Source organism: Oxyura jamaicensis, chromosome 5, assembly GCF_011077185.1.
Source record: "Oxyura jamaicensis isolate SHBP4307 breed ruddy duck chromosome 5, BPBGC_Ojam_1.0, whole genome shotgun sequence".
Lineage (NCBI taxonomy): Eukaryota > Metazoa > Chordata > Aves > Anseriformes > Anatidae > Oxyura > Oxyura jamaicensis.
This window is the reverse complement of record NC_048897.1, coordinates 7,097,205-7,120,282: the sequence shown is the minus strand read 5'-3', so window position 1 is coordinate 7,120,282 and position 23,078 is coordinate 7,097,205. Positions and strand designations below refer to the sequence as shown.

The 23,078-nt window shown below is 40.0% G+C and overlaps 1 protein-coding gene across 1 annotated transcript in view; it reads left to right on the top strand.

Annotated features, from left to right (window-relative positions):
• The first annotated feature begins 961 nt into the window (after nucleotides 1-961).
• Nucleotides 962-23,078, top strand: part of NAT10 (N-acetyltransferase 10) — a 22,816-nt gene continuing 699 nt past the window's right edge. The window contains exons 1-28 of the mRNA XM_035327448.1: nucleotides 962-1,205; nucleotides 1,717-1,808; nucleotides 2,370-2,541; nucleotides 2,853-2,975; nucleotides 3,676-3,737; nucleotides 4,548-4,662; nucleotides 5,876-5,983; nucleotides 6,804-6,937; nucleotides 7,297-7,390; nucleotides 7,781-7,879; nucleotides 8,405-8,541; nucleotides 9,063-9,187; nucleotides 9,602-9,752; nucleotides 10,192-10,288; nucleotides 11,064-11,180; nucleotides 11,705-11,806; nucleotides 11,914-11,988; nucleotides 12,384-12,500; nucleotides 12,690-12,823; nucleotides 14,514-14,562; nucleotides 15,197-15,290; nucleotides 15,378-15,488; nucleotides 16,581-16,753; nucleotides 17,252-17,371; nucleotides 18,388-18,486; nucleotides 18,870-18,943; nucleotides 21,610-21,693; nucleotides 22,872-23,070. Coding sequence (XP_035183339.1) covers nucleotides 1,098-1,205; nucleotides 1,717-1,808; nucleotides 2,370-2,541; nucleotides 2,853-2,975; nucleotides 3,676-3,737; nucleotides 4,548-4,662; nucleotides 5,876-5,983; nucleotides 6,804-6,937; nucleotides 7,297-7,390; nucleotides 7,781-7,879; nucleotides 8,405-8,541; nucleotides 9,063-9,187; nucleotides 9,602-9,752; nucleotides 10,192-10,288; nucleotides 11,064-11,180; nucleotides 11,705-11,806; nucleotides 11,914-11,988; nucleotides 12,384-12,500; nucleotides 12,690-12,823; nucleotides 14,514-14,562; nucleotides 15,197-15,290; nucleotides 15,378-15,488; nucleotides 16,581-16,753; nucleotides 17,252-17,371; nucleotides 18,388-18,486; nucleotides 18,870-18,943; nucleotides 21,610-21,693; nucleotides 22,872-22,965 — 3,060 coding nt within the window. The 5' untranslated portion in view covers nucleotides 962-1,097 and the 3' untranslated portion in view covers nucleotides 22,966-23,070. The remainder of the gene's footprint in view (nucleotides 1,206-1,716; nucleotides 1,809-2,369; nucleotides 2,542-2,852; nucleotides 2,976-3,675; nucleotides 3,738-4,547; nucleotides 4,663-5,875; nucleotides 5,984-6,803; nucleotides 6,938-7,296; nucleotides 7,391-7,780; nucleotides 7,880-8,404; nucleotides 8,542-9,062; nucleotides 9,188-9,601; nucleotides 9,753-10,191; nucleotides 10,289-11,063; nucleotides 11,181-11,704; nucleotides 11,807-11,913; nucleotides 11,989-12,383; nucleotides 12,501-12,689; nucleotides 12,824-14,513; nucleotides 14,563-15,196; nucleotides 15,291-15,377; nucleotides 15,489-16,580; nucleotides 16,754-17,251; nucleotides 17,372-18,387; nucleotides 18,487-18,869; nucleotides 18,944-21,609; nucleotides 21,694-22,871; nucleotides 23,071-23,078) is intronic.

Genomic DNA, 23,078 nt, shown 5'->3' with positions numbered 1-23,078 from the left:
TTAAGCTGTTCGATTTTAGAATAAACATTAGTAATGCATCTACCACATAAAGCAAGTTTTCACAATTACATTTTAGTTAATTGTCAGGTTCAAATTTTCTGATGGCCTTAAACATACTTGTATATGTTTTTGCAGTTCTTTAACTCTCCATCTAAAACAAATTGGTCCATGGCTTATGTAAACACTTGAAAAATAAATTATTTAAACATTTTATGTCCTTTTAAGCAAATATTTCATACCTATACGTTAAGGACTTGTTCCACTTATGTTGCATTGGTGGTTTTGTCTCAGTGACTGGGGTCACCTCAATAGGAGTTTCACAGCCTGGATTATTTTTAATTCAGTAGTTTTATCATACCTTTGTTATACTTTAAAATTTAAGCTATCCCAAAATACAACCCCTGCTATTAAACACATTTTCCTATCGTGTTACCTGATTATTAAGTGCTTTGTTAATCAAGCCTGTTTTTTTTTTGTGGCAGTCCTAAAAGCTAAGAATAAATGTATCCACGCACAGAGCCCCGCTCAGCTTGGGGTATGGAGGGTTGATGTTCCAGCTGTTAGCTTAGGGATAGTTGTGCTGTCAATTTGAGAAGGAATACAGTGTTTCTGCAATCTTACAAGGATTGAAACCAGGTCAGACTGAACTTTCATGTTGCAACTTGCAATGTTGTGCGGAAAACTGAACCGGCTGCGGCTTTACTGCACAGCAGAGCTTCAAGGCTACGAGCTACTCTAGGTTTATTGGGATTTCACACTTCAGCAGCACAAAATAGACCGCGGCGTCCTCAAGCTTTGCCCTTTTCACGGTCGTTGCGTTTTGATTTCGGACAAAGGAGGGGCGAGGGCTGGAGGCCTGAGGCCGGGGCCACTCCGCCCTGAGGCGCGAGGCCGAGGCGCGCGCAGGCCCTGGCCGAGGCAGCCCCGGCGCCCGGGGTCCTTTGCCGCGCTGCGGCGCGCGCGACCTGGGCGGCGCGGTTCCCACGTGGTGCGGCGCGTGCGGCGGCCGTTGGTACCCGGGGAGCGGCCGTTGGCCGACCGTTAGCGGCCGCCTGAGGGACCGTTGGTGGCCGCCTGAGGGGCGGTGAGGGGCCGCCATGCAGCGCCGCAAGGTGGACAACCGCCTGCGGGTGCTGATCGAGAACGGCGTGGCCGAGCGGCAGCGGGCCCTCTTCGTGGTGGTCGGCGACCGCGGCAAAGACCAGGTGAGCCCCGCTCCGTGCCGGCGTTCGGGAACCCGTCGGCAGCCCTCCGCCGGGGCCGCGTGTCCGGGGCTCGCATCCCCGCGTTTGTTGTTCTGGAAGGCAGGCGTTGCAAGTCGCGGGGAATAACGCAGACCGGGGGTGCGAGTGAGGGTGCGGTGTAAGTTAGGTTACTGACTGCTGCGGAAACGCGAAAGTGCTGGAAATGATTTAGGAGAATTGGTTGTTAAACATCTGCCTGAGGAGCCTGTGAACGTTAAATAAAAGCAAGGAGAGGCAAATTGGATTTATTTTTATTTTTTAATGACGTACAGAGACGTTTCATTGCCTGCCTAGCATGATCTTCCTCTGTCCACCCATACAGTTTTGTGGTGCCCTGTCGCAGTTCTCGCTCAAACCGTGCCTTGCCCAGTGAGTCATCTTGCAGATGTCACCACAGCACAACTTGGACTGGAGGTACCTGGTAGCAGTCCGCACTAAACCTCATTCTCTCCGTGTTTCTGTGCTTTGGCAGGTTGTTATACTTCACCACATGTTGTCTAAAGCAACTGTAAAAGCCAGACCCTCTGTCCTCTGGTGTTACAAAAAGGAGCTCGGCTTCAGCAGGTAAGATGCTCCTCCTGTCTCATGCTGCAGTAAGTGCCATAAGTGCTCTGTGTGAAGCGAAAGCTCTGTGGCTGGTCTGCTCAGTGGGGGTTGAGGGCTTCGGTTGTCAGGAGAAACAAGATCTATTCTTGAAGGAGCTACAGGAAGTTCAGTTTTCCAGAATTAAAATTTGGCTTCAGTAATACGGTTGTCATCAACATGAGGTACTATGTAAGAGTCAGTACAGATTGGGCATTGGAATTACTTTAATTTGAAAAAGGGGTTAAAATTTTAATTCTTAAATTTGCATGCATCCTTACAGTCTGGGCATAAAGTCAGAAGGGAAGTATTATATGAAACTACATGATTACAACCAAATGGTTTCTTGGAAAAACAGCTGTTCTTGTGTGATTTCCACCGCTTTGGGCTGAAGACACATGGGAACATGTCATGAATGCAGCATGTATGATCCAAGATCCTTGGAGGCTGAGCTCTCAATTCCATATAGACTTAGAAGTAGGATTTTGAGCAGTCTTCGCAAACCTCTTCCCAGAAAAATATCTGTATAATTTTGTTTTCCAGCCACCGGAAGAAGAGAATGAGACAACTACAGAAGAAGATTAAAAGCGGAACCTTGAACATAAAAGATGATGATCCTTTTGAGTTATTTATAGCAGCCACAAACATTCGCTACTGCTATTACAATGAAACTCATAAGATCCTTGGTAACACTTTTGGCATGTGTGTACTTCAGGTAAGGAATTAAACTTTTGACATAGCACTATTACCAGTTACTTTCAGCTTAAGGGCTGCAGGAATTCTGTTTGCTGCTCCTGTTATTTAAATTATGATGTATTTGTATCTTTTACGAGTTTTGCAAGGGTGAGATAGCCTTGTTGGCAGAATTTTAATGGGAAATTGGTTAATGCAAATGTTAAGTTTGAATCAAACTTTGAGAAATTGTGTTTTCAGATTTTCTGTTCCTTTCAGTAGATGCTGGTTGCACTAGTGAATTCTAGGCAACTTTGAGTTTTTTATGATTTTTTTTTTTTTTAAATTTCCTAGGATTTTGAAGCCTTGACTCCAAACCTGCTAGCTAGAACCGTTGAAACAGTAGAAGGCGGTGGAATTGTGGTAATTCTCCTCAGGACTATGAACTCGCTAAAGCAGCTCTATACAATGACCATGGTATGTTCAATGTAATGAGTCTGTTCTACATAGGCAGGTTCAGCTGGTGACTTAAGGGCTTATTTTTGTCTTTCTTAATGGGCTGTGGTATTCCTTCTGTCATTTTTCCAGCTTTCATTCGTTCATCGTTGAAGGAGTCTTGTGGTCAGGCAGTTCTGCCAACCCATGTTCTGCCAACAAATGTAACTATGTTCTTTTGTTTCACAGTAAATTGAAAAAGTATTTATACTGTTGGTCCGTGCAACAAAGTTAAGTGACAAACATGTTTTGGTGTTTTGTGACCCAATGCTAAGCAAGATCAGCTTTGCAGTTGCTATATATTTTTACATATCTGTTCACCCTGAGTATACTTACCCCTAAAGCAGGAACAATTTCTCTTAGTAACAGTGCTAGTAGGGGAATTAAAGCGACGGACTTTTGTCTTAGTATGCATAGGTTGTTTGAAGCATTCCATATCTGGCAGAACTGACTTTTAAGTCTGGAAGAATACGTAAGACCATTGTGAAAAGTATTGGTGGGAAAGGTACATTTTAAACCAGTATTTGGAAAAAGTGGATGTCTCACAGCAAACAAAATCAGGGAGAGAGGGCATGGTTCACAAGAGTGGAAAAGATATTGGATTGTTCCATGAGTAACAATCTTGTACATGTCACTGTTACCACCGTTCCTTCTCCAGACTGACTTACTCGTTTTGTTTCAGGATGTACACTCCCGATACAGAACAGAGGCACACCAGGATGTGGTGGGACGGTTTAATGAAAGGTGTGTTATTGTGAGTGTGAAGCATCTAGGCTGTGTGCCCAATATAAGTTGTTGTTGGAGAAACTGTATACAAAATTTTGGCATGATGTTACAAGGCATGTGCAAAGGGGCCTTAATTTTTAAAGTATTCCGAGTCCTGTTCCTGAAATGCTCTGTAGCAACGTATGCTCCACATGACCGTAAATTCAGATACCTATGACATTACTATGAAAGAGAAAACTGCTCACTGTGGGGTCTCCTCTGTAGTTTAGAAAAGGTGTTTTCTCTTTTAGAAAAGGTGTTTTCTCTCCTTTTGCTGTACCGAATAAGCAGCTCTTAAGTGAGCTGTACCTAGCTCTAGCCATTGGAAAAAAGCAAAATTTGTTCTGTAGCATGCAGGTGGCGGTTATGTGGTGTCAGAAACTAGAAGGATGAATAAGCAGCCTAAACTGACCTCATCTTTGGCGGTCTGCATTTGTCACAATTGCTGTGCTATGCTATGCTTACATGCTTAAAGCATAAGACAATTGCTTGTCTTATACTTTTATACAGCTGCCTCTCGTTGAAATGCTGGGAGTCATTTTCCAGCTGTCTTAGTAGATTGTCTGAAATAAGTGGTCTTCATTGGAGGCATCCTGTCTGTTCTGCATAGGCCATCCTGATTCTGTGATAAGAGGCGCACAGGCAGTTGTGTGAACTTGTCTTAGCTCAGCTCTAAGCAGCTGTCGCTGTAAATACCATGTTTGGGGTTAGAAAAGAGGGTTTATTAACTCTGAAAATGCAACAGTGTTGGTACTGCTTTTACTGATTTGCCTTTGCTTGACTGCTCAGGTTCATTCTGTCTCTGGCTTCATGCAAGAACTGCATTGTGATTGATGATCAGCTGAATATCTTGCCCATCTCCAGTCATGTTGCAAATATCACACCCATTCCACCACGGTCACAGGTCAGTAGACTATGTCAGCTAATTTTCCTTGGGAGAAACTGAAGTGATTTGAACAGTGTTAAAGATTTAAAGAAGAGGAAGCTTTCTTTTCACCCTCATTGATATCAAATAATGGTCTTGCAGAGCAGATGAAGAATGATTTGCAAAAAATGTACCTCATGTGAGTGGAGTATGGGAAGCTGTCTTTTCTTTCCTCATTTTTTTTTTTTCTCAGCCTTTTTCTGTACTTGCCTGCGTTTATTAATTTTGCTGCATTGCTGTTTAGCATAGTAAGGTGGAGCTTAACTGCTGTGGTTGCTGTCTCAGTAGTGCTTAGAGAGATTTTAAACTGATGGACAGCTGGGAGGAGACAAATAAAAACACATTTCAACGGCTGGAGAGTGGGAAAACACTTCAGGAGAAAAGCCCTTTACAAGCTCAGGAGACACCTGGTACCTCAAAACTGTGGTACTTGCTTCAGTTTCTGACTGAGTTATGCATGTCAAATGTAAGAAGGCATTCACCGAATACAAGCCAGACATACAGCTTGCACTGTTAAAATGCATCCCTCATCGCTTTCAGTTGTAGCTGAAAGTAAAGTGGCGTGCATTTTAAACAGAAATATTCGAGCTTTTGAACTGATCTGCGTGTCCAAGGAAATACCATTGTTGATTCTGTCAGAGACATTAAAAACAATTGAACACTGATGTAAAAAACAAACAACCTCTTAACTTTCTAAGAACATTGGCAGCAGCACAAATGCTCATCTATTGGATGGGTAGGCAGATGATTTTGGTAATCAGTGACAATTGGGCAATTCAGAATCAATTTTTATTTAGAATTATTTTGTGCCCAAGTTCATTGATTGGCTTTGAAAATCCTGACATTAGCTTGAAAAGTGATCTGTTGCTACAACTTGTACATGGTCTCTTCTTCCTAGCACTACCATTATCCAGTAACCATCTACTGAAAAAAATACTTGACGTTTTTCTTCCAAACTTGGGGAGGCCAGGATACACCTTGTGTATTTCTCTTGAAAATGCGTTAAAATCAGTGTTAAATGCCTGTCTTAAATGCCATTTAAACTTATCTGTCTTTAGGGAGTATATTCAACTTGTGGTAAGTCTTTCTTTCAAATATCTTTCCCTGCCTGATAAAAGATACCACAAGACATCACAAAGGTGTAATTGTGCTGAGGTGGTCTTTACTAATCTTTTAAATACTGTGTTTATAGGAAGATAGCCTCCGGCCACAAGACTTGGAGCTGAAAGAGCTGAAGGAGAGCTTGCAGGATACACAACCTGTAGGAGTTTTGGTGGATGGCTGTAAAACCCTGGATCAGGTTGGTGTGGTGCTTGAACTGAATATACTATATGCATTTGACAAGTCAGTGTGGGTGCAGATGTTTGTCTCATTTTGCAAGTAATCAAATCTGAGAACATGAACATCGATGGGGGTTGTCTTAAAGAGAAAGATTCCTTGAAACTGGTCGGACAGGGTGGCTCAAGGACAGCTTCAGTGATTTTCTTTATGAAGTTGAGAACAGTGGAAGGACTAGAACAGAGACAGAAAGCTGATCTGGAGAAGTCCACATTTAGTCTACAATCCTTGTAATCTATATCATGTTTTGTTGTGCCCTCATTCCTGTCTCTGACAGTTCCTGCTGTCATTTGAGAATCACTGACTAGTGCAAATCAAGGCCTTATAGCAATTTCTTTCAGAGTATCCACTGAGAAGTTGTCGATTGGTGTGGAGGCTCCCAGGCCTGTGCACTGCTTTAAAACCCTTTCTTAGTAGGCCTTCTCACGGCCCAGGTATGTTCATCCTGCTCCTCTGGTAGCTCCCTAGGCGTGTACGTCTTCCTGTCTTGACAAATATATTCTGGGGTCAGTGGCATGAAAATAGTAATTGAGCATTCAGAAATTGAGCTGTACTGATTGTTGATCTGTGTTTTGACCTTGCTAATTTCAAGAACTCAGTGGGTCAACATAACTACTTCTTTCACATTATTCATCTGAGATTTAATGTTCAGCTTTCCCATATTGTCTTTTTCTCCTTCTGTTCTAAGGAAAGACCACCTGGCATTAGTGGTAGGTCTAAGTAATGCCGAAAGGAGTTTAACCACAGCTGCTTTTTGTTCTCTCCATTTTTCTGATCATCAGGCAAAAGCAGTTCTTAAATTTATTGAAGCCATTTCAGAGAAGACTCTGAGGAGCACTGTGGCATTAACAGCAGCCAGGGGACGTGGTAAATCTGCTGCTTTGGGACTGGCTATTGCTGGAGCAGTAGCTTTTGGGTGAGTAATGTCCCCCATCTCCAAGTTCCATTTGCATTCATGAGTTTTTAAAAAATTATGACTAGATTTGAATATATTTATCATTTCTAGTCCTACATCCTTCCCTTTTGTTGTTCTTATATCTTAAATTTGCTACATAAACTGATACTCAAGTTTTTCTGTTTTATAGTAATCAGGACTCCTCAGTCTTTAAAAATCAATTACTGATACAAAAGTGAAATAAGTATCTAAAGGAACCTGCTGTGTTTTGGTAATTAGGTAAAATCAACGCCATATATTAAATATATATATATATCCTTTCTGTGTATATGAAAAATCTCTTAGAAAAAAGAGTTAAACTCTTTTTTTTTTTTTTGCAGTTACTCCAACATCTTTGTCACATCTCCAAGTCCTGATAACCTTCACACTCTCTTTGAGTTCATATTTAAAGGCTTTGATGCACTGCAGTATCAGGTAAGGAGAGCAAACCATTTTACAATACTTTCACAGAGTTCCTGTTCAGGAGGGATTTTGCATCTCGTCTCTTACTTAGATATATTAGCCACCAGCTTTTCCCCCTACCAGTTTGTTCAATAATGCTCTGTGAAAGTGTCTCACAGTAGACTTATATATACTTCTGTGTTTCTAAGTCAGGAAAATCGGTTTCTTTATGTGTGAAAATAGTTTTTAACAGGAGTTAATAATTCCTCAGTTCTGGTGCTTCCAAAGATTTTGTTGCAAGAATTTTTAACTATAATCTGAAACATCAGGACACATGTAGCGAACTTATTTTGATGATAATGGTAAACAATGTTTTTCATACATCTTGGCCCGTTCATACTGTTTAATAATGTTTTCTTTCAGGAACATCTAGACTATGAGATTATTCAGTCTTTAAATCCTGAGTTTAACAAGGCTGTTATCAGAGTGAACGTGTTCAAGGAGCACAGACAGACCATTCAGGTAACTCTCCATTTTTGCACACTTGCTTTTCTGCTTTTTGTTTATAATTGTTGGCATTATTGATTGTTGTAGTTGTTCGCATTTAAAATGTGTTTGTTTTATGCAACGTGCGACTATACTGATTGATTTTGCTTTAAGGCAGACCCTCATTCTGATGTGAGTTTCACAAAATATTTTAGTTCTTTTTGTGGATAACTTGTAGGTTACAAAGCCTCCATGGTTATTGTGTTCCTTCTTGAAACAAAAGGAAGGTGAAACAAACAGTGAAGGAAGAGCATATGTTTCCAGTGATTAGCTTTCCTATATTTTTGTGATCTATCCAAAAAAGGGTCTGTGGAAATGTTTAAAACAGTATGTGTTACCCAGCCCTTGTTAGAGAACATGAACCCTGTGGCATGGGTTCTCTTCTCTGTTCATGAAGAACATGGAAAACAAACAGCTTTTCAGGGCTCCATCTCTGCCAGTTCTGGCCTTTCCCTACATCCCAGAGCTGTTGTTGACAGTATATCCTCTCATTCCTTACAGTACATACACCCTGCTGATTCTGTGAAACTGGGTCAGGCTGAACTTGTTGTGATTGATGAAGCTGCTGCCATTCCTCTCCCCCTGGTGAAAAATCTGCTAGGCCCTTACCTGGTTTTCATGGCTTCTACAATCAATGGGTAAGGCTTGAGCATCAGCTGTCTACCTGAGAAAGCAGTTGCGCGAGTGCTCATGGACTATTTCTTATCTACAGAGCTTCTCTTTTTACTGCACAGTATAGTAATCAGGTCATGCTGATACCTGATCACATGGAACCGCTCTTCAGAATAACCAAGAGTAAGCACCGACTGGTGCTTTCCTTTTGGTTCCGCTGCAGGTTCATTGAGCATACACACCTCTTCTGTTCTGCTGCAGGGAGCATGCAGATAAGCATTCTGTAGCCTGTTAGGAGACAGGGAAGAGTGCCATCTTACTTCCAGTATGGTGAGCATAAGAAAGTGACAGAGGAGGCTGCTCTGTCCTACATGTGCAAGAACATCAAGAGGCAGCAATTAGCAATTCTCAGAGATGCCTGGGGCCGTTATAGGCCTCAGAGTGGCACACAGCTCTGGATGGCAGCATAGTTCTGTGTTGGAGCTTCCCCATGGCTCAGGATTGCCTTTTGGTTATTTGCTTCAGACTTTTGTCTTCTGCTTTTCAGGTATGAGGGTACTGGTCGATCACTGTCTCTGAAGCTTATTCAGCAGCTCCGGCAGCAGAGTGCACAAGCCCAAGTCTCCATGACAGCAGAGAACAAATCTACAGCTACAGCTAAACTCACTTCAGGTACTTGATTGTATTCTGGGCTGTAGCGTGCAACCCTGATCCATGGTGCTGCTGCCTGACAAGCCCTGTCAGTATCCCATGTGTCCAGGTACTCTGCAGCTGTAGGAAGGTAGTGGTATGGGAAAATGAAGGAACTCTTCTTGTAAGTTTTCCTCATGATTTTCAGATGTAAAGGCATTTAGAGGATAACAGCTATGCAAGTAATGATTGCTGTACCTTCTTCCTGATGTTATATGAAGAAACAGGCTGTGAAGGTTCCAGTTAGAGCAGTTACTTCTCAAGTGTCTTCTCTTCTGTTTAGATTTGGTGTGTTTCTAATCTCTTGGGAACCATACATAGGACACTGATCCTATTGGATTCTTTGCTAGCTGTAACTTCCAGTAGTAGAGATTCTTCTCTGAAATCTGTTTGCAGCTCGTACATTGCACGAAGTCTCCCTCCATGAGTCAATCAGATACGCCCCTGGTGACCCTGTTGAAAAGTGGCTAAATGATCTGCTATGTCTGGACTGTCTCAACATCACCAGAATTATCTCTGGCTGCCCGCTGCCTGAGACTTGTGACCTGTATCCTTGCTCAAATGATGTATTCTGATAAAATATATTGCTTTCATGTGAAGGATGCTCTTTCAAACTGATTAATAGTGGCTTCTCAGGCTATAACATGATTACCACAGTGTGTGATCTTCTGACTAAAGTTTATTAAGAACACACTTCTGGAGCTGAGCTCTTACCACTGCCTGTAAGACTGGTGGCTTGTGTTACCAGGGCATCACCAATGCATTTTATTGCAGAGACAATCATAAGGATGGATTGAATGCAAGGAAATCTTGGTTTACGGATGAAGTGTGAAAGTTATGAGCACTACGCAGTCATTCTGACTTGTAGATAGAGCTGTAAACTATAAGAGCTTTAGCCAGCATGTAGCCTAAGGCTGTATGGAAAATAACACTCCTAAACCAACAAGGAGCTCCCAGGGAAGTTGTTTCCTTAACCCTGTGTTTAGATATTATGTAAATAGAGACACACTTTTTTGTTACCACAGAGCATCAGAAGTTTTTCTACAGAGACTGATGGCCCTCTATGTGGCTTCACACTACAAGGTAAAGCTCATGCTACTTCTGTCAAAAGTCCAGCTTGGAGTTTTGTGGAGGGAGCACTGCTTGTTGAGGGCAGTCTAATTGAATTGGCCTAATTAAGATTTTCTGGACAGCTTCAGGTGTTTTTTGTTGTATACAGATCTGTATTCTCCTGAGAAGATTTCTACCTTAGCCTTAGCTGAGTACACTGGATTTACAGATATCTAGAATATTTTTGTCTTGGGAAATCCCGGATACTAAATTCTAGATGAGCCTGCAAGTTTGTTGGGAATGGTATCAGTGATGAACCCTCTACTGTTCTCCTCTTTACAATATTTCAGTAGCCTCAAATTAACCAAAAGAGTAGCATCATTGTACTATTGATAAAAGTAATAATTCATCTCAGAGTTTCAAGACCATGGGTGACTAGTAAGTTTGGCTGGTGAAGTCATTAAATGGTGAAGTAATGAGTACTAAAAGTCTGACACTTCAAAAAAAAATTTAGATCTGGCAGTCTAAGAGATAAGTAGCTATATAAAAATAGAAATTTCAGTTCTACACATAGGAGAGCAAGAGATTTCACTTGAACAAAATAGATGTTGACTGGTGGTACAACAGCCATGAGCTGTCCTGTGAGGAGCTTCATCCATAAGTATTGTAGTAGTTCTAAGTCCCTTAGTAGCCCTGAATTGAGAAAAATGGAGGAATGTTTAGAAGTCAGCTACTAACACTACACAGGACTTTGAAGCTCTTCTTGTGGAATAATACTTGAGCTTTCTGATGTGTATTTACCCTCCAGAACTCTCCCAATGACCTCCAGATGCTATCTGATGCACCTGCCCATCATCTTTTTTGCCTTTTGCCTCCTGTTCCACCTACCCAGAACTCATTACCAGAAGTACTCGCTGTTGTTCAGGTGAGAGAGCATCATACATCTATGAAGTGAACTGTTCAGTAATGAAGCAGTGATACACTGAGACAGCAGTGTACTGTCTAGGAGTAGATGGTACCTTCAGGCTGTGTTTTTATGTGCCACAGCAGTGTTTTAGGGCTTTTTTTTTCACTTTCTTGTGTTAAAACTAATTACTCTATAAGTATATTGTGAAGCTAATCCCTTCATATAGACCTTCCAATCTCTAAAATATGTTTGTGTCGAGAAGCCTTCTGAGGAGCTGAATTACTGGTTCAATAAATGGCTTTCTCCTCTCATTTCACCTTCCTGCTAAGGAGAGTTGATTCACTGGTTCATTCTGCTTATTTTGTGTCTCTATATTGGCATATACACATTTATTTATCACGTTGCAAAATAGGGGTCAGGTGACGTGTCAAAACTGCATAGTGGTCTCAGCAACTGAGTATAAATTTTGGTTATGCTGTAGCAGAATGACTGTGGGATAAGGCACTTTGTCTCCATTCACCGTCTTCTGCCTTTTCTGTCAGGTATGCATGGAAGGAGAGATTTCTCGCCAGTTTATCATGAACAGCCTTTCTAGAGGAAAGAAAGCTTCTGGTGATCTTATTCCCTGGACCGTTTCAGAACAGGTGAATAATTCGGCTGTGTACTCACACCCAAGATGTCTTTCAGCACTACTGCTTATTTCCAGGGCACCCTTCTGTGTACTTTAAATTGACTCTTGTCTTTTACGCAGTTCCAAGACCCAGACTTTGGCGGCCTCTCTGGTGGACGTGTTGTTCGTATTGCAGTTCATCCGGATTATCAGGGGGTAAAGTATTTTGAAATCTATTGTAAGTAGTCAGCAGTGGTACCACAAGAATGGCTGTACAGGCAGAGCAATCAAGATCCAGTGACACTTACTGTGAGATTACCAAATGTTCACACTAGTGTATGGTATCTTCATAGTGCCAGAGATTAGCAATGAGAACTATTGTACTGTCCTGAGCTACTGACTGAGCTCTTGTTGTGCTTTTGGTCACCCAGCAGGGTCTATAGTTCTCTTCCCCATGGAGTTCCTGTGTAGTAAACAAAATATATTTTTGCAGTGGCTGAGTAATTTCTAAACTGATGATTGTTAATGGATTTTTAAGGGGAAAATGTGTTGTCCTGCTTTAAAAAATAGATACATCTTTTTGCTTATAGTGCATTGTTCATAATTCACAGATGGGCTATGGCAGCAGAGCTTTGAATTTACTGCAGATGTACTATGAAGGCCAATTCCCTTGTTTGGAAGAAAAAACAATTCAGAAGCCAAAAGAAATTGCAACTGTAAGCAGTGAGGTATGGAACTCAGTACATTTCTTGTATTTCCTGTTGTACTAAGCTGTCTGCCTTCTCACTGTAAATCTCAGTATTGATTTCTCTGTGTAAGGGTGAAATATTTGTATTTTTTCTTTGTACAAAATATGAGATTTAATTTGCAGATTGCCATGAGGAATGCTACTAACCTACTTCCACTTTCTCTTTCAGTCTGTTAGTTTATTGGAAGAGGTTGTGATGCCTCGGAAGGACTTGCCACCTTTACTTCTCAAACTAAGCGAGAGACAAGCTGAGAGCCTAGACTATCTAGGGGTATCGTACGGCCTAACACCAAGACTACTCAAGTAAGACATTGTTCTGTTTACACCCAGTGCAAAAATATAACTATACAATAATAGAATATCTGTAATTTGTAAATCATACGTAGGTATATATGCAGATATTTTACCCCATAGACTTTCTCCTCTTTGCATGCTTCACTTGGTTTCTAAATCTGGGCAGCTCCAAGCCCTCTTCTCCTGCAAGACCTTGTCTTGTGCAGTAGAGCTGAACCTAAGCACTTAATGTATCCTTCAGGGTAAATTTTCCTCAAACTCCTTCTGAGGGAAAACCTGTTCCCTTCTTGATTGTCTCTGTGACCCTTCTGAAAAGTTAACTAGCTTAACTGATCAGTTTTTCAAGGCTAGAGAAGAACAAACTCTAATAAGTAGGAAGAAGTTAGATATTCCTTCTTGTGATCTGTAGAAACTTGAACTGCTACTAGCTTCAAAGTTAGTTGTTTTTTTCCTGCCTGATGTAAACACTTGTCAGTAGCAACTCATCAAGGAAGAAGTGAATTACTGCAGCAAAAAATCATTTTTTATTTTTTTTTCTCTCCATTTCAAATTATAGTTTTATATTAGAACTTAAAATTTTATAATAAATGGTAACTGTTTTTAAAGATTATGAGAATCTGTAAAATACCTAGGTTTTTCAGACTTTCTTAGTGTGGTAAGTTTGGGAGACAGTTTCAAAATAATGCAGAATTGTTTCTGTTGCTAGCCTAACAGCAAAGCAGTCATTTATCACCTAAAACTTTGCTCCCTTGCTAGCCTATCCTTGTTTTCAGGGGACCATCTCAGAAAAGATGAGATTGAGTCCAACAGAAGTAAGACCCAAGGAGGCCAGTTTGTGACTGACCCCATCAGAGGGGTCACTACCATGTTTTTAAAAAAAACACTACCATGTTTTTAAAATTATCTGTCCCACCAAACCTAACAGTCAAATAAGGAAGAATAGTGGGGTAAGGAGAGGCTGGGATGCACATATAGGGCTTCCTGATAAATCTGCATAATCCTGCACAGCTGATGTGTAGTCATCCCATGGCCTGTGGAGGTGGGTTGTCAGTGACAGTTGCTGGGGGGCTTGGCTTCTTTCCTCTGGGATGCCATATGTTTTGTCTCAGCAGGTCTTTTTATTACTAGTCCTCCTTTTCCTTGGCAAAATGAACTGTAGTATCAGTTCACAACTAAGATGAAAGATGGAGAAGGATGGAAAGAGATGTTAGTAGGATTTTGCAGGTCAGATTGGAATTCTCTCTGGTCCATCAGTGATTGTGTGAAACCTGCAATTTGCCAGGGAAAGTCAGCATTCATTGAAGTCTGAAGTAAACTGTAAATCCTTCAGACCTTCCCCAGGGTATTCTTTAGGAGTCTGTGGTATTTGTGATCAAAACCAGTTTGTGTTTTTTTTAAAGGAGTTCCTGGAACCATGCTGAATTCAAGAGTTATTGTGTCTTATCTGTTAGTCTTTGAAAGTTCATTAATTTTCTGTTGCCACAGTCATCATTTTTTCACTCCTCAAAGTTAGAATCTCAGTCAGTTTGATTGCTCTCGAAACTTTCTGTCAGTGTTAAATTTTATTAGCTACTGCGGCAGTGCCTACCTTTCAACAGTTGTTCCTATAGAGTAGATAGGTTTTATTTAACCACAAGTATTACTACAAAATCAACAGCTCTGTCATTCTCAGTGTACTTTCTCTTACCCTTTTCCCTAGGTTTTGGAAACGTGCTGGATTTGTGCCAGTTTATCTAAGGCAGACACCAGTAAGTAGCATACTGTTTCTGAATGAAATTCAGCCCTATTGAAATCACTGGGCATCTTTCCATTAGCTTCTGTGAGATGTGATTTGGGCAAAAAAGTTTTCTGAGACTACATTTGGGGTTTGTTTTGTATTCATTTTTGTTCTTTGGTCTAATTGTTAACTAAGAGTTTCAAATTTTAGGGTTGTGAATATGGTCTTCTAAGTAGTTTTCACTTAAATTTTAACAAAGGTGCAGCTGTTCAGTGTTGTTATTGTGTTATTGGTAAAATATGCAATTGGCCCTTGAACTGTCTGCCATTGCTTTCCCTATGTGTTTACCAAAAAAGCACTAGCTGTTACAGTACTGTTGGAGAGAACAATTTGTCCCTTGTCATCCCACTTTCCTTTTGTTTTTCTGGCTCTTGAGCTATAACTGTGATTTGCAACACAGGTGAATAGTGGTTATCTCAAGAAGCCAAAAGCTGTCAGCACTGGGGTTTACCAACTTATAGAAGTTAATCAGCTTAATATTTGGTGGTGGTGATCAGTAGCAGTTGATATATGAGTTGTTCATTTAGAAGACCCTTGCCTTCTTCAGTTTAGCATAGAGTATACACAGTTCATGGAGGTGATGGGAAATGTATCTTCGTTATTAGAATGACCTGACTGGTGAGCATTCATGCATCATGCTGAAGATGCTGAATGAAGAGGACTCTGAACAGGAGCCTTGGCTTACAGCCTTCTGGAAAGGTAACTGAGCTAATTCTAGAAAAATATTCTGGAATATTTATTCTAGAGGTCCACAGGAGTCATTTGGTTTCTCATCTTGTCCTATAGATTTTAGGAGACGGTTCCTTTCTCTGCTTTCCTACCAGTTCAGCACATTCTCTCCTTCGTTGGCATTGAATATTCTACAGAACAAAAATATCAAACAGCAGTCACAACCCCGTGAGTACCCTGGCTCACATATTTATTTAGAATTCAATTTAAAGTCTTTGTGTAGGTTTATCAGAGTTCTCAAGCACATGCATAGTGTGATGCCTTTTGTGAGGTGCCATGAATTGTTCTTGGTGTTTTGTTTCCATCATCCCAAAAAAATGCTTGTATTTTTGAGTAAAAATTAACAGGACATTTTCTGCCAGCTAAAAACAGGTAGTGGTTTGGGGTGGTGGTGATTTTTTTTCTGTGCTTTTTTTATTTCAGTCAGAGAGTTCAATACTCCAAAATTAGAGGGCTCCTGACTGTAGCAGCTAAAGGCATGACAAAACAAAATCCAGTGAATGAATAACGAAGTCTACTAAATCCAGTATGGAGTTAGAAGGGAAGCGTTGAGAATCAAAGGTCAATAGACAAAGCAGCTAATTTAGGATCTTAGGGAGAATGTTGTCATCAGAAATTTGGAAATTCAAATTAGATGTCTTTCTAAGAGAGAAGCTTTAGTTAATTGTGTGTTCTTTGGGCTTAGTGCAGCACTTGCTAGGGTGAACACACAGGTAGTATAACGAAAAGGGCCAGATAAGGCAACTCTCACAGTCCCTCATGGCTTAAAAGTCCTGTTTAAAAGCAAATTGATATTTTCTCAGTAAGCCTAACAGAGGGTAGTCCTTTTGAGAGAATTTGGTAATCTGCATTTTGTGGGTTTTTAGTATCTGCCTTGGTGAAAGAGGTTTGGTTGCTGCTACAAAGAAAGTTTTTTATCAGCAAAACCAGTGTAATACATTCAAAGTCTGAGCAAACTGATTCTCAGCCCTCACTGTTTTTAGACTCTCTGGCATGTTTGAGTTGATAAGCTGGTCTGTTTTGACAGTTGCAATGTTCTTCATATGGTTATATTTCTGTCTGAAAAGACTTGGCATAACCAAGCCAGTCCTAATAGCAGTGTTACACCTAGTGAGTTGAATTTTGAAGTGTGTTGGAAAGTGATCTTGAGGGATAGCAGTTCGCTTTCAGTCAATGATGTGAAAAAGGAGTTTGTTAAATAATGAGATCCTGGAGAGCTGTGAAGAACAGTCTTGACAGTGATGTCTCTTTATCATTCAGCCATCAGCCGTGCTGAATTAGAATCTGTTTTCATCCCATATGACTTGAAGAGATTAGAGATGTATTCTCGCAACATGGTGGATTATCATCTCATCATGGATATGGTACCTACCATTGCCAGGATGTTTTTTCTCAACCAGTTGGGTGATACCTCTCTCTCAGCTGCACAGTCGGTATGTATCACTGTGAGAGCAAGCCGTGCTTCATCTCTTTTTGTACTTCTCTACTGTCTCCTAATTTTGGACTAGTTTCCCATTTCTTGTCATCTTTAAAAAGAAACCTTTGCTTCAGATGATTTATTCTTCTGTGGTCCTCTTCATGATTTCTCCTGCTTGTGTTCTAACTTTGGTGTTTGCTGTTCTGTGAAGTACTCCATGTGTTCATAACATTGTGTGAACTATGGCTTAAAAGCACCTCAAAATCCTTTGGTTCTTGAGCTGTACCTCAGGAGAGAGGTATTCATTTGTACTAAGTATGGAATGCTGCCGGCTGACTGCAGAATAACTTAGGGGTGTTCAGTGCATCTGAGCAAAGCTTGAGCTCGTACCAGAGGAGCCTTGTATTAGCTGAGTAGAGCAAGGACTTGGTAAAATGTTAGGGACATAGAGGATACTATTTATATAAGTGTTTGCTCTAAAAACCTCTCTAACTGAAATAAGTCATTTCCTCAGGCCCTTCTTTTAGGGATTGGTCTACAGCATAAATCTCTGGACCAACTGGAAAAGGAGGTAGAACTGCCCAGCAGTCAGTTGATGGGCCTCTTCAACAGAATCATCCGCAAAGTAGTCCAGGTAATTGAATCATGATAAGCTTTGTCTTGGTTGTATCAGACCAAAGTGTAATTCCAGTACTGAGCCTGGTGCTAGTAGAAAGCTGAATTGGAATTATGTATCTTTAACATGTCCACAAAAAATGACTGTAAACTTAGTTTGTAAGAAGGGAAAACCCTAGTGGAAAAAGCAGGTATTTATGGCATTGATTTATATTGTGTTTTCCCAAATAAGAGTGCTTATGTTACGTTTCTAAATGTTGAAATGTCCCAAACCAAAATGCTGAACATACAGCCAGCGATGCCAGCTGAACTTGAAACATTTGTTTATGATGGTTCGCTGCATTGGTAGCATCTCAGCCTTTGTTTTTTTTTTTTTTTTTTTTTTTTTTTAAATCAACCAAACAAAAAACTTCTCTGATGTCATTTAGAGGTAGACCTAAGTCCAATGAAATTACTGGAAAGTTTTGGATCTATTTTTTCCCCTGGTGTCTGCAGTAAAGTGAGCAGTGTGATGAGTTAGTAAGGAGAAAGACAGACGTAAAAGTTGCCAGCTGCTTGTGCAGCCTAGTGCCTCTAGTTCTCAAGAAACAGAATATGTTAGCAAAGGTTCTGTGGTGTGGCACAATATGTTCATTGGAGAGATGCTATGCTCTGCATAACACTCATCTAATTATCTTGAAGATAGTTATATACAAGAAAATAAATATGCAGCTTTTAGCTACAAACGTTCATCAAATCAGTGTATTGATATAGAATGTTGCTAACTGAGTTCTCTCCGTTTATGCAAGTGACCTTGTGTGCTGTTTTTATTTTTATACTTTTAATGAAAGGTATGTGTAATTCTGCCTTCAGGAAGAAGCTTTGAGCTTTTAAGTTCAGTATGATGGAATGTATGCATCAGAAATAAACTGTCTAAAAATATTTGCAAGGTTACAAGAGTTTCATGGGGACAATGAGCATTTCTTACTTATTTTTTTAAGCACTATTGTAGAAGAAATACTGAGTCTTACATGTGTTGGCTTATTTCATTTTCAGTTGTTCAACACTGTCCAGGAAAAGGCTGTGGAGGAACAGATGGTAGCAACAAAGGATATTGTAATGGAGCCAACAATTAAATCTTTAAATGATGATTTGGTAATTATGAACTTTCTTCTTAATACATACATAAGCACTCTTCATGGAACTCCCTTGAGTGTAGAAGCCTTGTAATGTAAATTTTCTTGGATTAGAGTTCTGTGTCACCTCTGACACTATGTGGTAGTTATAAAACCAGCTTTTGCCATTACATTCTTAGTCATGCTTTGTTAATCTGCCATACGGATTTTCACAGAACCCACAAAGATACACAGCTATATGTGTATCAATTACATAAAAATGCAGTTAGAGAAAAGATAAAAGCTTTGTAGGATCACCTGGTATTTGTTTTTTCTCTTTAGTGGGGAAACAAGTTTTGTTTGTATTACATGATTATGTTGCACTCAGAACTTAACGCAGCTGTTGTGCTGTCCTTTTTGTAGGAAGAAGCCGCAAAGGAATTCCAAGAAAAACACAAGCAAGAAGTGGAGAAGCTAAAAGAAATGGACCTTACACAGTAAGAATTCATCTGTATGAGTCTCAAATCCGATTTTCCTCTGGTATCTATTTGAACGCTGGGTCACCAGCGCTAATACATCTTGCTGAGTCTTGTGCAAAAGGCTGTAGTCACAATATGATGATCTGACACCATCAATAAGTGAGAAATAACAGTGTGTATCTTCAATGGTAGCCATGTGGGATAAGCATATGCTGCTACTCTAATGGAAACTTTAGATATTATGTGCCTGATAGCCAGTAATCGTCTTGATCACCTCTGTTAGCAGTTCCTTTGTTTCATACTTACAACATTCTTTCCAGTAGTAGTTAAATTCAGTAACAGAACTTAGCTGTTCAGTGTCATTCACCTGTTTAACTCAATACATTACCTATTTTCCTGAAAAATGTGTCATAGGCATGACTTTTACTTTTTGCCAAGCATGAGGTTACTGATGTCCCTTGATGTATTTTGAACAAAAATACATCAATACATTTTGCCCCTGATGTATTTTGAACAAAAAGCAAAAGGTAGTGAATTAACAGACCACACCTGATCAACAGTGAGATCTGTCTGTGGAACTGTAGAACTGAATTATTAAAGTTAGTGCTCGTTCATCATTGCAGTACTGCACACAGGAGATGTAGAAATGCCAAAGTCCATTCTCAGTACCTCTGGCATAGTCTTGAACACTTTTACTTCTGTTTTCCTTTGTCTTTTATTTAAATGGTAAATTAGTCTTACTGGGGCAAGAACTCTTACTATGTATCTATAGGGCAGTCTTGATCCTAGCTGTGTATGGTATGTATGTTACACATGTAACTTCTATAGTTGTATAATTTGGAGTAATGAAAAAAAACTGCCTAGCTTTGGACTGTTTATAATTTGCCAGTTTATTGTGCTTCTAGGAATGGTCATTAGTTTCCTCAAACCAGGATACACAGGTTGTCTGCTGTCCAGCTTTTCTGCATTCAATTGTCTTCAACTCAAGTAAAAAATAGTACCTGGTTAATATTAGTATTCTCTTCCTTAATAAGAAAAAAAAAAACCACACACACAAAATCCCCCCAAACCAACACAAAAGAACAAACGAGAGCTTCCTTTACTAACTGCAGTGTGCACAGATGCTTTTAGCTGCTGTAGAGCTGGACAGTTTGTAGGATACTGAATTGCCAAACCAGCAACTTCCTTGAAATGTCAGCAGATGTCTCTCTTTCTGGGCCAATGGGAATTACACATGCCACTCTGATCATCTCCCTTTCCTCTCTCATCTGTTAGATCTCAGAAAAGGAATCTTTGGTCCACTCATTTGAGGGTAGGACAAAAATGGATGTGATTTGAAGTGACTTGTAAGTCAGTCACACTAGGAAAACAAGATAACCAGAACTTTTAGAGAATTTTAATTCTAATTACTAGATTTGATAGTATGACATACCTGTTTGTCATTTTGGACCATGCTCCTTTTCTTCATCCAGAAACAGATTCTGGTTCTTCTCTATAGGGAAAGAGGGTGTTGTGGTTTAACCCAGCCAGCAGCTAAGCACCACACAGCTGTTTGCTCACCCTTCCCTCTCCCTCTCTGGGATGAGAGAGAGAAATGGGAAAGTGAAGCCTATGAGTTGAGATAAAGACAGTTTATTATTGTTGTTATTATTTTCCTGTCTTAATAATGATAACAGTACTACTAATAACGTGTATGAAACAAGTGATGCACAATGCAATTGCTCACCACCCACTGACCAATGCCCAGCCTATCCCCAAGCAGCCAGCCCCCCCACCCCAGCTAGCCACCCCTATATAGTGTAGAACTTAAGATAGAGAACAACCACTTAGTTTTGCTACATGACTGCTTTCCCTAGTTAAATTTGTGTTATTTTCAAGGTACTCGAACATAATGACAAGAAGCACAGCACAGCACATGAGTTTAGTTGAACAGCAATTGCTGTTTTAGTTTCTCTTTCCAAAAGAAACCTGCAGGTCTTCAGTTTTTCCTGGATGGATCCAGAAAAACTACCATTCAAACTTACTGCTGGCTAAGAGCAGCTGCTAATTCACCTTTCTGTTAAAAGCCATTGCTTTTTGCAGCTTCTTCGTTTACTACCACAATCATCCTTCTCCTCTGGGGGGGAAGGGAAAAAAAAGAAAACAAGAAAGCAATCAACCTTTAAAAAAAAAAATCTATATAGTGAATATAGTTCTGATTGTGTTTGTCAGTTTTATAACTGTAATGTTTGAAAGCTTATGTTTTAAGAAATCTAGTGGACAGAGGAGTAGTATACACCACTGCTATGGAAACTAACACCTTTATGGCGTTATTTTTTGCATTCATAAAAGATATATGCTGTTAAGCATTCTGCTTTTCTGATGAGAGTCCTTCATAGAATAGTTTTGTGATGTTTACAATAGTGGCTCCTGAGAGCGCTTCATCTGCCATTGACCAGCTTTGTACGAAGACAGTAGTTGGTTGCTATCGACCTAGTTCAGATTTGAGTCTGCTGACAAAGTAGTGACAAGCTGTTGTATCTCTTTGCCAGTCTAGTTTTGTATGTATTTCCAAATACTGGTTTTGTTGGGTGCTAATGCAGTAGCTTTGTTTGAAGTGTACTAAGTATATGACAAAATAATCACTTTTTTTCCTGCTTTGAACTGGCAATTTTACTTGAATTTTCCTTTACCTTTTCACTTAGATATATTATCCGGGGTGATGATGAAGAATGGAATGAGGTGCTGAGTAAAGCAGGACAGAACGCTTCTATCGTCAGTGTGAAAAGGTTAGGGAAGTTGAAATACTCTACAGTGGTCTCTCGTCTTGCTAGCTTTACTGCATTTTTTTCCCCAAAAGGGTGAAGCTGAAGAGCTAATTCAGATAAAATGAATGTAATGTCCTTGAGAGATTCCCAGTTTTCCTGGAGAAATCAGGGTGTGAGCATTCCTCTAATGGAGAGCACTTCTGTGCCTTATGTGTTGCTCTAGATTATAGTCCTGTTTGCATAATAATCAATTGCTTATAGCAACTCTTCCTATTGAGATGGTTAAGTCTTGATCCTGGCCACACAAATTGGTGCTATTTCTCCCTCAGATAACTTTTAAAGAGCAAACTCATTCCGCGTTACTGTCCTGTTGCCTTGGGGGCTAGCACTGGGTGGAAGCCTATGATATTCCCATTGGAGAAAGTGCTAATTCAATTAAGGAGAATTCTTTCAAATTTGAGTTTAAGTCTGCAAAATGTTGAGTGTATCTTTCTGCAATTCCTTCCTTTTCATCCATCTTATTTCTTTTACCTTGCCCAGCATGGAGTGTTTCCTCACCTTTTCCTTGGTGATTTATAGTTGGGACTTAGCCTGCTTGTTTATTGCCCATTCCCTTGGTGTCTGAAAGCTGAAGTAATTATGTGATGTTTTTTGCATCTCTTTTCCACCTTTTGTGTATTCATGTTCTTTTCATGAACCCTGGAAACTGAGAGTTTCTAGAAGCCTTACAGAAATGAGGGAGTCTCATCAGTGCTTGTAAAGATTGGAGCCCTGTCATGTTTGCTGTAGTCAGAATCTAATGCAGGAAAAAGATTGTGTACTTAAATTTACAACTGTCAGTGATAGTATTTTTTCTAGTTACTCTAACTTCCAGATGCCTTATATGAATTGCCTTTAGGAAACATAACTTACAGTCTTGAAAGGCAACAACAAAATGTAGCTAAAAATCAGGATCTCTTATGGGATTCAAATTGGGTTAAAGAATCTCAAGACATTGGGAAATCTAGGTCATACTCTTATTCATGCTTTCTGTAGCATTCTAAATGACCCAAGAAATTGGAAATATTTTCTCTCAATCACTTTCTCTGGGAGGCCTTGAAGCAAACATTTCTACATAGGTCCTTTCTGCTTACAAGAATTTTGTGGCTGCATGGGCTTCCCAGTGTATTATAAACAGATATTTTGTTCCTGTTTCCCAGTGAGAAGAAAAGAAAACTAGAAGCAGCAAGGGGACCCAAGCAACAGAAGAGATTTAAGAAGACTAAAGATATAAAGCAGAAGTGGAAGAAATGACTTAAAGACGATCAGTGAACTTGAATTAACAAGTGACTGGTCTGTACTCTTGAAGTACTATTCTCCTTTCAAATCAAAAGACTTTTTTTTTTTTGGGGGGGGGGGGGAGGGGG